Below are 15,296 nucleotides of genomic sequence, written 5' to 3' on the forward strand. Positions count from 1 at the left end.
ACAACGCGGGGAGAATGCACAGGAAGACGGAGGAAGATACACAGATAAACCAGCAACGAGGACGAGGTAACACACACTATAAATACACACACCAAGAATCAGGGGATGGGAAACAGGAGGGGAACACACCTGGGAGACATCAAAGCTGACGAGGCAGGGAAAACGTAAAGAGAACACACTGACATCAAATAGGGACCTTCAAAGTAAAACAGGAAACACACAGACACGCAAATACACCGACTCAGAGACTTAGATTAAACACAGAGACCTGACTACACAAGAGGGGATACACAGGCAGGGGTGACACCAAACAGAGAGAGCATAAAGTAAACCCTGGGAAACCAAAACACAACAGTCATAATACATAACAATGTCAAAAGTAAAAGTACAAAAACCAAAAACACTGGGTCACCAACCCAGGACCCTGACAAATTCTATATAGTTGTTCTATATAGTGTGTAACTGTTAATATAGAGTGTTATTAAATTTATTGCTAATGCAATCATATGGCACATTGACTTCTGAGGAAATTTTAGATGGCACTCATCAGAAAGGTTGCCGACCCCTGATGTAGTTCGACAGAATATTGAGTTTGCAAACATACTAAGAACTCTAAAAAGTTTATAATAGATAAGCTACCAAATAAGGCTAATGAGTTTTGTCTATGCAATGAATAGTCACCTGGGGTTGCCACTGAAGAACACGCTGCCAGGCCGACTATTTAATGATGGGGTTCTGGCACGTGCTACAGCATCAGGCCAGAGTAGACCTGGGAACCGGCAAGGAGCAACTCCATATTCCTACAATGGCTACCTCTCTCTGACTTTTTATTGGCATTGATTTAGTTATAAAATTATAGGATCACAGCTCAGTTGAAAGCAATTAATTTTATTATACTTGGGTTCACATTTCAGCCGTACACACAGAGAGAATCAATTATTTATCAGACATTTCAAATTAAAAGCATCCCAAAGAAACAACAGATTTCAGAGCTTCACTGTCATCATGAAATGAACTTCATGATAAATATTTCACTCAGGGTTTTTTGTTTTTGTTTTAAATTTCAGATTATGTTTTCAGATTATGTTTCAATGCTTCAATAAAACAGTTAAAAAAAGAAGGAATAGTCTCAATTATATGTTATTGTACCACCAGGTGGTGCCAAAATGACGCTATAAAAGCAATCCTTTCAGTGTTTGTCAGTAGAAAATAATTGTAATTGCATGTAACTCTGCAGCAGGGCCTACAAGAAGCAATGAAAACAACCAAGGAGATTGTTGAAACTACTAAAACTGGATTAAAAATACTCCCGTGCATCATTAAAACCTGTAAGAATAGCCTGGAGAAATCATCAATTAAGAAATTTGATTTAAAAAGTCCTTGAATTGTTGTGATGAAAGATCACTTAAATGCTTGGTAAAATCAAATCATTAAATATCTCCAACAGAATTCACTCTTTATTATTATTGTTTCATTAAAGAAAGAACATTTCCACAGAAATCTGGGAATTTTTGTACTTTTCCTCAAATTACTGGAAACTGATGTCGCTGAGAGGAAGAAGCGTAGTGGAAGCGAGCAGCCACTCAACCTGCACACACAGCAGGATCAGTAATAAATAAATAAATGGGAAATCTGTCCAAGCTAAAGTCGAATCACACCAAAGAATTATTGTATGTACCACAGTCTTAACACAAGAGAACGATCTTCATATAATTTAAATACAATAATGAATTAACAAAATATTAAAACTGGAAAGCTAGTCCTCAACTACTGTTACACAGATGTGTTCTTTTTATTAATAAAGATCATTTGAAAGATCCCCAATTAACATGCAGATTTACACCAAAATGGGCCTGAGTAGCATAATCTCGTAGTTAGCTTAAGCATGGCATTAGCCCAGAAGTCAGTTCTAAATATTCCCTATAGAATGGCTTGTACTTTATTCTAACTTCACCTCATGACCAATTTAGAAAAAGTCCTCTAAGGCCTGCTTCGATGTATGCAAACTACATGGAAATCCAGTTTACTTGAGCTCGATTCAAAGTAGATGCTAATTTTCAGATCTGATATTTCTCTCTGATGAGACAAACACAACTCGTCTTCTTTAGTCGTTCATCACCTTAAATAACCCTGAAAGTTTGCATTCCTTCGTGTTTATTTATGCTCTCCAACAGAAAAAGGAAATATACAAATATAACCTAAGAAATAAAGAACAAATCAATCATGTTTGGTTTCACTTTTGCAAATGATAAAAGTAATATATGATATTGAGCCTCTTTTTTGCAGAAACAAACAGTGGTAACTATGGGGGACATTTCTGATGCTTTAAGAGGTATTTCTTTTCTGGAGGTTTCCACCAGCTCACGTTTAGGTCATCAGATGTACCGCCCAGGTTATTTTTAACCTGTGTAAGAGAAACAAAAATGTAATGGTTATATCGGAATTTAAACACTCATTAGCAAATCTAATAATCCAGTTACATGGCTGGAACTCAGCGCATTCAGGCATGTAGTTCAAACCGAGTATGAGAATGAGGAAGAAAGGGGGTTTAAGTGACACTGAGCATGGCATTGTTGGTGGTGACAGACAGTCTGGTCTTAGTATTTCAGGAGCTGCTGATCTGCTGGGATTTTCCAACAATCCATAGCTAAGCTTTACAGGGAATGCTCTGAAAACGAGAAAATATCCAGTGAGCTGAAGTTCTCTGGTTGAAAATACCTTGATGTCAGGGGTCAGAGAAGAATGAAAAGACTGCCTTGTTACATCAAGTTATGCAGAAGAGCATCTCTAATAGATTAAAGCAGCAGAAGACAACACTGGGTGCCCCATCTGTTAGCTAAGAACAAGAATCCGAGGCTACAGTTCACGCAGGCTCACCAAATTAGGCCAAAAGAAGATTAGAAAAGTGTTTGATATTTCTCAGATTCTGATGCGACATTCAGAAAGTCAGAATCTGACACTTTCTGGGAACACCCTGGGCATCTTAGTACTAGGAAGCATCATTTAAATACCACATCATCCCTAAATGTTGTTCCTGACCATGCCTATCTACTGTATCCACAGTTCACTGTATGGCCTCTATAGTGACGAGATCTCAATGTATTAGGGCACCTTTTGGATGTGGTGGAACAGGAGATTTACATTATGGATGTGCAACAAATTTGAAGCAACTGTGTGATGCTGTTACGACAATATGGAGTCAAATGTCTGAGGAATGTTTACAGCAACTTGTTGAATTGAAGCCATGAAAAATAAAAACTCCTTGAAGGCAAAAATGAGTCCAACTGAGTACTGCTACACTGTATGTGATAAACTGTCCAGTGAGAATAGATGGTCGCCTTTAAATTTTGTACAAAAGAGTCTAATAAAGTTGTGTCCATTTAAAATGTATGTTGATGTTACAGTGACCTACAGAGTTGATATTCAGTCCACCTCAAAAACATCTGGCAATTGTTCTCATTACTAAAAACTTTACTTGGCATTTTATGACTCTACACAACTTACCCATTTCAAGACAGACTCCCTCACACCCGGGTCTGTCATGTCCACATCAGCACTGAGCTCCATTTGCACCAATGTCTTTTTCCGCGGAGCTGGTAAGATTATAAATTCCTCTTTAATTTTAGTTCATCATCATTTCAGGAACTGGTCCTTCCAAATTTCTGCCACTACATTGCACTGCTGATCCCACAATGTTTACACACACTCTTTGAAAATGATTATAAATAATGATTATAAATAAACCCAATATATACCTTAATGGATAACATTTTCTTCGATTTAGGAAAACAAATTTAAAAAGTGATCAAAATTACTTATTTTGATAGTACAGGGTTAGTCACTGATAATGATTTTGACCTCAGGGAATTTTTAAAAGGCTATCATACAAATCACGGTTTGTGGTTTATGACAGAAGAAAGAAATGATTACCGGTGTAGCAAATAAAGGGCTGTTTTTCAGCATAGCTCCTTTGGACCATCCCAAGAGGATTGCTGCTGACCTGAAGCACACCACAATCGCTGAGTTGAGCTGACGTTATCACAGAGAGTCCCCAGGGTATGAACGAGGGTTCGCTTCCATCAGACCACCTCCAGGACATCCTTGTCAAGCCGATCCACACCTGCTGGTTTGTCACCAAGGCTTGCAGCAGGTCATTTTCCTGCTGGTTCTGCACTCGGGCCAGATCTGTGTACGTAGCCCTGCAGTAGCTCTGAGCAGAGAGCCAGTCCATGGTGTTGGTGATCAGGACAAACCTTTCAGAAACGGCAGTGGCAAGTGCTACAGAAAAAAACAGATGTTTGGGGAAAAAATGCTCAGTTAGTCAGCAGAATAATTTTAATATCTCGAATTACATAATGATTATGATCCCGGGGTGCACAATGTTAGATCAAAGGTTTCCAGAATATTATAAAACAAAGTGCAAAAAGTTGCTGTACCATAATTCATAAGCATTTTGCTTGTAATTGCTTCTAATGTGCTTGTTTGGTGTCATCATTTCTGATTTGGTTCTTTATAATTTTCTCACTTTAAGTTTTAAAAGAGTGACTCTAGTTTCAAAGCAGGGGGGGAACTGTGGTATGGACTGTGGCTCACACAAAAGGTAAACAGCAAAGAAAAGTGTTAAAAATCTTACCAGTGTAGCAGAAGAAGCTTAAAGTGGAGTTGCACGGTGTAGCATACCATCCCCCTGTTGCTGACATGCTTGCACAGGACTGAACACTGGGCTCACCACTTGCCCAGTTCCAGTATGCAGGTTCTCCTTCTTTGTAGTCATCATTTTCAGACACTGACCAGCCCCAATCTCTGTACAAACCTAAGTACACAAAGGGACCACCAGACCCCACCAGACCTGCTAAATCCTCCAAGTCCTGCTCATCAGTTATGGTTACCAAATCAGTGTACATGTCTCTACAGTACTGCTGGGCAGTGAGCCAGTCTTTAGGGTTGTTGATAAAGTGGTACAGAGGACGTTGGTAAGAGAAGGTGAAATGGCACAGACCTGTGTGTAATGCCAAAGATTAAAAAAAAACATTTGTATCACAGCTTTTATGCCTTCTACATCCGTCCTTCAACACTTCAGTATTGATGTAGATCAATTAACTTTAAAGGCAAGAGAGAAAATGTACTCACCAGAGAATAGAAAGATGCAAAACATCTTCTTCTCCATGGTCTCTGCTTTCAGAGAGATTAATGTATACTCATAAAAACACAAAAAGATGGATTACATTCAAATGTCAGGCCAAGGATACACAATAATCTAAGCCCCCAATAACTCCTACCTGTGAAGGAGACAGCTCTGATGAGAAAAGCTGGATGCAGCCTTCTCTTGAATCTGCAAATTCAAAGCAGGTGTCTGCATGGATTTCCGGATCTTGTGTCCTTGCAGGTGGATGCAAAAATCTACTTTTGTTCAAGAAAAAGAGTTTTGCATGTCTGTGACCTCCAGCAAACTCGGACACGTCTCAAACATAAACTCAACTGAGGATTACATTTAACAGTAAGAATTCATAAACGAACTAATTCCACAGTTTTCATCATCTCCACTGAGAGATTTGCTGCTTAAACTGACAAGACTCTATCTCATTAGGTGTTCTTGATAATCTTTTATATTTTCCTTAAGACTGGATTACATCCATCATGTCGAGGAAGAAAGATGACTCGAAATACTGAATGCTTTCGTAAGCAGTAACTTTGCCATAACACCTGTACAAGATAAGAAAGTTTGAATATTGTGCTTTGCATTTGTTCAACATGTGCCAAGCATAAAAGCTGATTAAGCTGCAGAGACAATAACTTATCATAGATTTTCCTATAAGCATTTTTTCATATCAGAAGCAGGAGGACATAACTCAGAAGTCCTCGCTCTCTCATAGAGGACGAATAATCCCTCCTGCAGCATTTATCCTTAGTCAGAAGGCCTCTGTGAATGCAAAGCACATGGAAACACACGTAGTCCTGCTGGGACTGATTCAAATATTTATTTAAAAAACAAATCACCACAAAAAACTGATCAAAACATAGTCACAGCCTTATTCTGGCAATTTCTCTCGCTTTTTTTTAAATTAACTAACAACAACCATAATAAATAAGCACCAGTAAACAAGTGAAGTAGGGTCAGACTCAAAGGCATATGTCTCTCCATCACTGTACTGAATTAGTGAGCACCATTAAACATTATAACGTTAAGTACATTGTGTAACTAAAATACAATTTGTATACAAATTCAGGTGTGGCAGCAGTGCTCTGGATCTCTGCTGCATTATGAAAAGGGCAGGATATACAATAAGACATTTTTGTCAAGCATTTAAGTGCATTAAGTTTGTCGCTCATTTAACATTAAAGATGTTTTTGTGCTTTTTCACATTTTTTGCCTCAATTCTTTATTTTATTTTAACCCTGTAAAGCCTGAAACATGAAATAATTGCCAGCAAATTCTAATGTTTTGCAGCTGAAGTGTTCATCAAATTTAAAAATGAATAAATTAAATATCAAATTATATATAGGAGTTTTGATTTGTACTACATTTGGCATTTTTGTCTACAGTTTGTTTATCTTGAAAACTTAAATAAAGAGGGTTAGGGTTCAAAAATCATACTGATGTCTTAAAATGGGCCAAATCTAATACATTTGACTTTACAGGGTTAGTGTTGCATGTTTCTGAGTGTAAGTCAGATGAAGTTTAAATTGATTTCTATAGTCATTCATTTTATATTTAGGATGACTTATAGTTCTTACTTAACCTCCCGAGTCCCTGCATCGTCATCTCATCTGGCATTCCTGCACCTTATACTCCAATCTGCGCATTAAAATGTTGTATGTTTCTTAAAACATTGTGTTCTAAACTACACTCATCAAACTAAAAAGAACCCAAACACTTTCTGTTCAAAGATGCAAAGATGAAGCTTAGTCGAGGCCAATTAATCCCAAATAGCTAGAAGAAACTAAAAATTGCTTCTGAAACAGGAGATTGTGTTTTGTTGTGGTTTCTTTCACGTCATGGACGATGATTGGTTAAAAAGACAATATATACAAAAAAGAAGCATTTCTTGCTGGTAGTGCAACTTTTTTGTCCAAAAAAACAACCTTTTAGAACAACAGCAAATATATTAGAGAAAGGCTCTTCATTTAAGCACCACTGTCACCATTCACATCAATACTTCAAGCCATGAAACATGTTACATAGAACCCAAATACCAAAAAAGCTTTAATATTAATATTCGAGTTTAGTAAAGATAAAACATCCCTTGCATCTTTAAAAAGCAGGTATAGGCTCTTCCAGTCTATGACTCATGATTGACAGCTGTGATAATCAATGGCCCTTTGTTTTTTCCTTCGTCGCAAACGCCCGGGCTGAAGAAGGGGTAAACTTTCTCAGAGAAAAGGCACCCAGTAAAGGTGTAGATGTGAGATCTGGCCTCCACGTCGAAGAACGACACGGTTCCCTCGTCATAATCCGTAAAGACCCCCACAATCTCCGGTTTCTCCTTGAGAGGAAGACGGACCGAAGGGGAGTCTAAAGCTCGATACTCATCGCCGTTCCTCAAGCGCACTGTCCAGTAGCCGTTCTCTGGCTTGGAGGTGATCATGCCCTTCCTGTTGACAGACCCTTTGACCACGCCCAGATCCCAGAAGGTCTTTTGACCGACTGAAACCTGATTAAAAACCAAATATGAGAATGAGAGAGATCAAAAACGTGTTTTGCATTTCTAGGATTACTAGGATTTTATAATTAAGTAGTTCACCTGGAAGTAGAACCTCCCCGAGATGTAGCCTTGCTTGGCCAAAACACAGATGACAGGGTCGAAGCGTTGGGGGTTGTCTGGAACAACGTGAAGAAGCTCACCACGACCCGCTTGCTTCCCGTCAGCTGTTAAGACGATGTTTGGATGGGCAGTGTCCGGATCTAAAACCACGTCAACTACAAGGTAAAATGAAAATAACTTTAGCTTATACAACTTCTAATGGTTGGTATGCAAATCAGACATGATTGGCTTGCATATAATTAAGGTTTGTTCACCAAAATCATCTGAGAAATGCACCAGTCATCCTGCACCCATAATTTGAATAGAATAGAAGAATAGATACAAAAGTTAAGAAAGTTAAGAAAGCGTCTCTAAGCATATGACTAAAAGTATCTTTACAAGCATTCCTATACATAAGCACGCAAAACATGCATTTGCGTAAATATGACAGAATAAGACAGAAAGCAATGCAGTGCTATTTATTTATGCATTTAAATGTGTGCATACCTGCATATTTCTGCATCCTCTTCATCTCTGTCATAAGAAAAGTAAGATGATGAGTTCTGACATTTTTAAGAAGAGCTCCATCTCAAAAATAAAAGGCTGTTTTTCCTGCTAAGCTTGTGTCACCTTCTTTCTTCAAATTTTCCATTTCATTCATGAGGGTCCGTTCAACTTTAGACAACGCTCTCCGCACAGTCCCCACACAGAGCTCAGGTGGTATGTTGATCTCCATCCACTCTTTTGTGGGTGGAGGTGATGTAATAGAGGGCAAATGCTTTATAAGAGAGAAATAGAGCATAGAAAGTTTAATGCTGGCATTTAAAATGTGGTATTTTTAGATAACAAAATGACAAAAACTAAATGAATGCCCTTAACACACATTCAATATTTCCTACATATAAAGATGAGATTTTTTTTTTAATGTAATTAAGTGATGCCAAAGCCAAAAAAGTTTCAACCGTCATCAGTCTAACTCAAAGTCCTAGTTTAATGTTAACCTGCAGGAGGTGCAGGTGATCCTCAGTGTTCTTCAGCTCCTCCATCTCCGTGTTTCTCCTCTGCAGCTCAGTGATCTCCTGCTGCAGCTCACTGATGAGCTCCTCCGCCCTCCTCTCCACTGCCTTCTGCTCCTCCTTTATCTCTGCATTCACTTCGGTCTGTCTCTCCTTGATGGTATGAATCAGAGACGTAAAGAGACGATCGCTCTCCTTCACCTCCATCTCTCCACTTACCTGAATGAAAAAGAAAAGATTAAGTTATGTGTTACGTTTGCTGCTGTGTGATCATCTTGGTCTTTTCGATGGTCTGTTTCTGAAATCCTTCCCTGCTTTTCCTGGACAGCTCCACCATGACATTGAAACCACTGACTGTCTTGTTGTATTACAACGACCTTTGGGTCCTTGAATTTTCATATGCATGTTCCTTTAATACAAGCAGCCCCTCTAAAAACTGCTTTCTGTGACAGCTCTGGTCTGTCCTGCTGCACTATGTAGCCCATCACACTCCAAAGACTACACAGGAATGTCTCAAGAAACCACATGGACTTAAGTCAGTAAATCAATCCGATTACGTGACTGTGCCAGAGATAGTATAAAAGATGTGGGGAAAAAACTAGTCAATCATAAGTCTTCAGATATCCTAGATAATTTGTTGTCCTTACCCTTCTGAATAACCATAATTTTGTTCATGTGTTCTTCAATAGGACCTGAACCTAGAGACTAAGCCCATAGTCTCATCCAGAACGTGCCTACTGAGGTCACAGAGAAAGGGGGGTAAGCTGAAGGCTATATTTGCATAGACCTAAATGCAATCTGATGTCATGGGCCATTTAGCCAAGGTTGTCTCTATTATGATTAATTATGTATCCTGGCGTTACGTCTTCAAATAAAGGACCAACACAGAAACGGGCAGAACAGTTCCAGAGGGTTTCATACTGTGACTATTGTCTACATTATACATGCTTCTCTAAACCCTAACGCTTAGTTACGCTGCAATATGTGTAGGCTGCTGCAGACTTTCCATGATGCACTGAGTGTTTCTACTTCACTCACCTTTTTCACTCCCTAAGTGTTTATACACCACTCTGTATTTAATCAACAATTTCCCCTGGGGATCAATAAATTGTTCTGATTCTGATTAAGCAGTATCATTCCAAGGCATTGCATACATTTTCACTGCTATAGATGTGTAGATGTTACTGAGCTTTATCTATCCAACAATTAGTTAAGCTGAAGGAATATTTTACGGACATTAAGACCTGGCTGACCTCCAATTTGTTGCTTCCAAATTGAGATAAAACTGAGGTTATTGAACTCGGACCTAAAAATCTTGTGTTTTCATGTTGTCTAACCAGATTGTTAATCTGGATGGCACAACCTTGGAGTTGTTTTTGAGCATATGTCCTTCAATGCACATATTAAACACATATGTAAGACTGCTTTGTAGCATTTCCACAATATCTCTAAAATGACAAACATCTTGTCTCAGAGCGATGCTGAAAAACTAGTTCATGCTTTTCTTAAATCATACCCTAAACCAGGGGTGCTGAACTCCAGGCCTCGAGGGCCGGTGTCCTGCAGGTTTTAGATCTCACCCTGGGTCAACACACCTGAATCAAATGACTAGTTCATTACCAGGCCTCTGGAGAGCTTCAAGACATGTTTAGGAGGAATTTAGCCATTTAAATCAGCTGTGTTGGATAAAGGACACATCTAAAACCTGCAGGACACCGGCCCTTGAGGCTTGGATTTGGAAACCGCTGACCTAAATCCTCTCTTAGTTATGCTGCAATATGTGCAGGCTGCTGCACACTTTCCATGATGCAAGAAGTGTTTCTTCTTCACTCACCGTTTTCACTCCCTATGTGTTTATACGCCACTCTGCATTTAGTCATGTGTAATTATTCTCTGGTTTTCTTCCACAGAGTGCCTTTTGTCCTCTCTCCCTTCTCCCACGTGCCCCGTTTCCTCTATATATGTTATTCTCTCATTTGAGTTTTGCATTTGTGCAACATGATGCATTTGCTTGTCTGTGTTCTTCTCCGTGTTGTTCTCTGTGGTTTTGCATCTTCATTTTTGCACACTTTAAATCCACCACCTTGCAACGGCAAGGGCTGCCCCTGGTGGCTGTTCAAAATGAAGCAGGTTCCTCACTCGCTCCACATTTAAGAATGTGAATCTGTCCTATATACGGTCTATGGATTATACATCTTCTTGGTCTAATTTCATGAAACTAACTGAACTATTTATACGCCTAGCCTCCTAAAGAACTGGTGTTTGTGTAAAAGTCTCTCTAAGCTTTTACCAAACTCATGTCAGACTTTCTAAACACATTTTTTGACTTTAACCAAAACAAGAAATCAGTAAGAGAGAATCCAACAAACCACATGACAGAAATATTTGCGTCGTGGCTCACCGTGCTGAGCTTCAAACAGTTTTTGATCTCCTCCCCTTTCTTCAGTCGCTCCTGGATCATCTCCTGAAAGTCAGCCTCACTCTTCTTAATAAGGACCTAATCAGGCACAAAATAAATGAAAAGGCATTGCTGATTGGCATGACTACAGGAAGTTGAATCATTATTCTTTTCCTCGATTCGTGTTTAAGTGTGTGTAAGAGGAACCATAGATTTATAAGTATACATAAAAAAATTGTTCTGACAGTTTAGAAAGTTCACCACACACCTTCCTCTCCGTGCTCTCATCCTCTACAGAAACAACCTTATGATCTCTGTGCTCAGTCTCAGTGCAGAACTGGCACACACACTTCTGCTCATCCCTGCAGAACATCTCCAGCAGCCGCTCGTGCTTCTTACACATCCTGTCCTGCAGGTTCTTCACCGGCTCCATGAGCTTGTGCAGCTTCAGGGTGACCACCCTCTTGTGAGGCTCCAGGTGGGATTCACAGTACGATGTCAGGCACACCAGGCAGGATTTCAGTGCTTTCACCTGCAGGGACGTGGCGGCACAGACATCACACACCACCTCACCAGGCTGGGCTGAAGACAGCGGCGCGGCCGATGAGCAGACTATCATCTGTTTGAATGTGTCTGCGAGCTCTTTGAAAGCTATATTTATGCTTATTTCAGGCCTTGAAGGGAACGACCTGTCACACGCGGGGCACTGGCAGACGTCAGTGCCTTCCCACTTGCTCTGAATGCAGGCTTGGCAGAAGTTGTGTCCGCAGGGAGTCGTCACCGGGTCTGTGAACACCTGCTCACAGACGGGACAGTAGAACTGTTTTTCTGGTAGCATGTTGGAGGCCATGACCTGCAGAACTGTAAATGAGGAAGTCAAATGATAAGCTGCAGGCAGAGGGAGTAAATGCAAATGTCTGAATGTCGTGATGAGAGGAGAGCTCGATAAAACGTATTGTTCATATCCGAAAACACTACCAGAAAAAAATTATTTTAGCAACCTTGAGGCAACAAAAGGACTTTATTAACAAACGTTTAGCACTCTTGTGACTTCTGCTTGTGTGCGTGTGTGCGTGTGTAATTGTGTAATTGTGTAAATATGTTCAAGCATGCACTTCTTGAAATTCAGGCTGCATACACCCTGCACTCTTCAGTGTGCTTAATGAATGAGTCGTTGTTTCCCAAACTAACACACCCATTCTTTCCACATGTTATTACTGTGATATAATAATAGTCTACTCTTCCACCAATCAAAATATCTTACTTAGAGACCAGAGGTATAATTATAGTGACTTGCTACAAAAAGCACTTCTGAACTCATAAGTGTGAGACTAGTTTCACAAAGCATGAAAGCAGCAATTTAACCCAAGAAACATTAAAGACTTTTGCAATTTGTTTTGATTTTATTTGGGGCAATTGTGGCTCAAGAGTTGGGAGTTCGTCTTGTAATCGGAAGGTTGCTGGTTCAAGCCCTGGCTTGGACAGTCTCGGTCGTTGTGTCCTTGGGCAAGACACTTCACCCGTTGCCTACTGGTGGTGGTTAGAGGGCCCGGTGGCGCCAGTGTCCGGCAGCCTCACCTCTGTCAGTGCGCCCCTGGGTGGCTGTGGCTACAATGTAGCTTGCCATCATCAGTGTGTGAATGTGTGCACTTTGGGGTCCTTAGGGACTAGTAAAGCGCTATACAAATACAGGCCATTTATTTTAAAGGCAAGACTGTAAAAATATTATGCAAAGTCATTTAAGGTGAATCCAGATATTTGGAAATTCTGCAATGAAATAGGTACATTTGATATTAATGGTTAAAATTAATACGTTTTTAATTAATTATTTATTTAAGATAAAATGTATCAACTGAAATATGGTATTAAGTTACACAAGTTAACTGCTGTCATTTATGAGCAGTAACTCCGACAAGTCAGCTCTGACAAGTGTTCAGGGTTTTTTTGGTTTGTTTGTTTTGGGTTTTTAGTCCACGTTGTTTCAGTTTCTTCATGAACGTTGCCAACTTGTCACCATCTCATTGGTTGGTCCCGCCTTGAAGCTTTACTCTTAGTGCTTTTTTGCCTCTATCATCATCTTGGTGTTTCCATAGTGAATGTGAGAAGTGTGATGACAGTCTGAGAAACCAAGGGTGACTTTTCTAGTAGAAATTGGCTTTGATTTTTAGATCAGAAAGATCATGTCCATCATTTATATACAGTTTATGTTTCTGTCTTAACCTTCTGAGGTGTGAGTCCCTATTTGAGGCGACTTTTGTTGTGATTTGGCGCTATATAAATAAAATGGAATTGAATTGAATTATTTCTAACCCTTGTTGACCCTAATTTCACCCTTTGTTCCCTCTCTTGGTTCACATTTGTTGCCTAATGGACAAAACTGAAGAGAACAATTTAATAAAAAGTCCATTTTCTGATTGTCCCAGTTCAGAGTTGGGGTTAGACGTTAATAGCAGGTGGTGAGGGGCAAGGGCTGTGTGTTTTTTTGGGCTTCCCCAATCTGATCTGATATTGATTTGGCAAAGAGGGGAATAAAAGCAATGCACAGGCCATCATATGTCACTACTGGGCCTTGAGTTATAGGTATTGTTGCACTCAAGTTCTTCTAGTGTGTTAAACAATTAGGGTTGGGGTCCTGACGTAGGCTAGTAGACGGGTTTAAGGGTTGGGAGTATCATAATGACTTAGATCAGCGGTCCCCAACCTTTTTTGCGCCACGGACCGGTTTATGCCCGACAATATTTTCACGGACCGGCCTTTAAGGTGTCGCGGATAAATACAACAATATAAAACTAGTACTGGTACTGAAAAAAAGAAGATTTATTCGTAACACACGTGAAAAGACCCAGGAAAACCGAGTTAATGATAAAAATGATAACAAAATAACGCTGAAAACCGATAAAAACCCTGAAAACCATACATTTCACACCTGAGCCTCAAATCTCTCGGGGCCGGTACCAAACGACTCACGGACCGGTACCAGTCCGAGGCCCGGGGGTTGGGGACTGCTGACTTAGATGTTAAAGGGTTAAATGCTCACAAACATAGTGGTGTTGGAAGAACTCCTACCACAGAAGAATATGAGGAAAGCAGCTCCTGAAGAAAACCCAACCCGGCAGTTATTACCAAATAACTACGATTAGTAAAAACTGAACTTTACACCCTTTGTTACAGAATCAGTTTAGCCAAATTTGCGGTTAACAAATGAAAGTTTATTGCCCTTAGCTTTGCATAATTACTGCTTCTCTCCAGAAGTACCAGAATCAGCCAGCCAGCTCACTAATGTAAACTTTTCATATTATTTGTTTAATCTACTCCATAAACCAAGGTGTAAAAACAGCAGTGGTGGTTTCTTATCCAAGTAACGTGAAGCCACAGCGAGACACAGCCAACTTTTTACACCTTTTTAAAATCTTTATAGTGAGCTAAGTTTGACAACTGCTACGCAGTCACTACACAAACGGATTTATATGAATCTCCCCAGCCAAGAACAGGCATTTTACTCCAAACTCCCTCAAGAACACATTGCAGCGCACACACAGTGAAGGCTTTTAGGCCATATACAGCTCTAACTGAGTCAATCATTACAAACTTCAGTCATCATAAAGATTTATTCCATACTTGGAACAAGGTGATCGGGCAGTGAGTGGATTTTAACTACGCTGAAAGCTACAAAACTAAAGAGGAAGCAGCTCATGTAAAGGCACCAATTAAATGCATTCAGTTAACAAGTGCACAAACAGGTGGCTGTTTCTTTTTTAGAGGATAGTCTTAAGCACACAAGTGAAGCTTGTTACATTTCAAATGCAAACAACTAGCAACATTTTACATGTGTTATGACTGTACTCTTTGAATACTCAGGATTTAGCTTTGTGCAGCAGGCCGGCTATCTAAACAACTGTCCAATAAGGGGTGCACATGCTGTTCCTCTTTTGAATTAATGATGCTGCTTGACCTGATCTGTTTCACAGTTTAAGAATTAAATAAAAAACTTTCTGCTCATACTTACAGCTTTTCTTCTGTAATGGAAGTTATCCAACCACTCCTGTGTTCTTACTGACAGCAGATCAGGTGACTCCTGCTGCATAAATTGGCATGAATAGATAACAGGACTAGCTGTTAAACAGGAAAATGTAACGTCAC

The 15,296-nt window shown here is 39.8% G+C and overlaps 2 protein-coding genes across 2 annotated transcripts; both read right to left on the minus strand.

The window, feature by feature from the left end:
- Window positions 1-2,302: 2,302 nt before the first annotated feature.
- Window positions 2,303-5,167, minus strand: LOC146674465 (C-type mannose receptor 2-like). The gene is made up of 5 exons (XM_085402391.1): window positions 5,131-5,167; window positions 4,634-4,999; window positions 3,931-4,278; window positions 3,505-3,593; window positions 2,303-2,404 (listed from the first exon to the last, which is right to left on the minus strand). Exons 1-5 carry the CDS (start codon window positions 5,165-5,167, stop codon window positions 2,303-2,305), a joined length of 942 nt encoding a protein of 313 aa, XP_085258517.1.
- Window positions 5,168-6,021: 854 nt separating this feature from the next.
- LOC146674466 (E3 ubiquitin-protein ligase TRIM39-like) lies at window positions 6,022-15,296 on the minus strand. Its single transcript, XM_085402392.1, has 8 exons — window positions 15,163-15,296; window positions 11,425-12,017; window positions 11,160-11,255; window positions 8,744-8,977; window positions 8,373-8,520; window positions 8,250-8,276; window positions 7,743-7,918; window positions 6,022-7,652 (listed from the first exon to the last, which is right to left on the minus strand). The coding sequence occupies exons 2-8, from the start codon at window positions 12,004-12,006 to the stop codon at window positions 7,281-7,283; spliced, it is 1,635 nt and encodes a 544-aa protein (XP_085258518.1). The 5' UTR covers window positions 12,007-12,017; window positions 15,163-15,296; the 3' UTR covers window positions 6,022-7,280.

This window comes from Rhamphochromis longiceps, linkage group LG3 (assembly GCF_057381845.1).
Source record: "Rhamphochromis longiceps isolate RC_006_pf linkage group LG3, R_longiceps_female_GT1.1, whole genome shotgun sequence".
In the NCBI taxonomy this organism is placed as follows: domain Eukaryota; kingdom Metazoa; phylum Chordata; class Actinopteri; order Cichliformes; family Cichlidae; genus Rhamphochromis; species Rhamphochromis longiceps.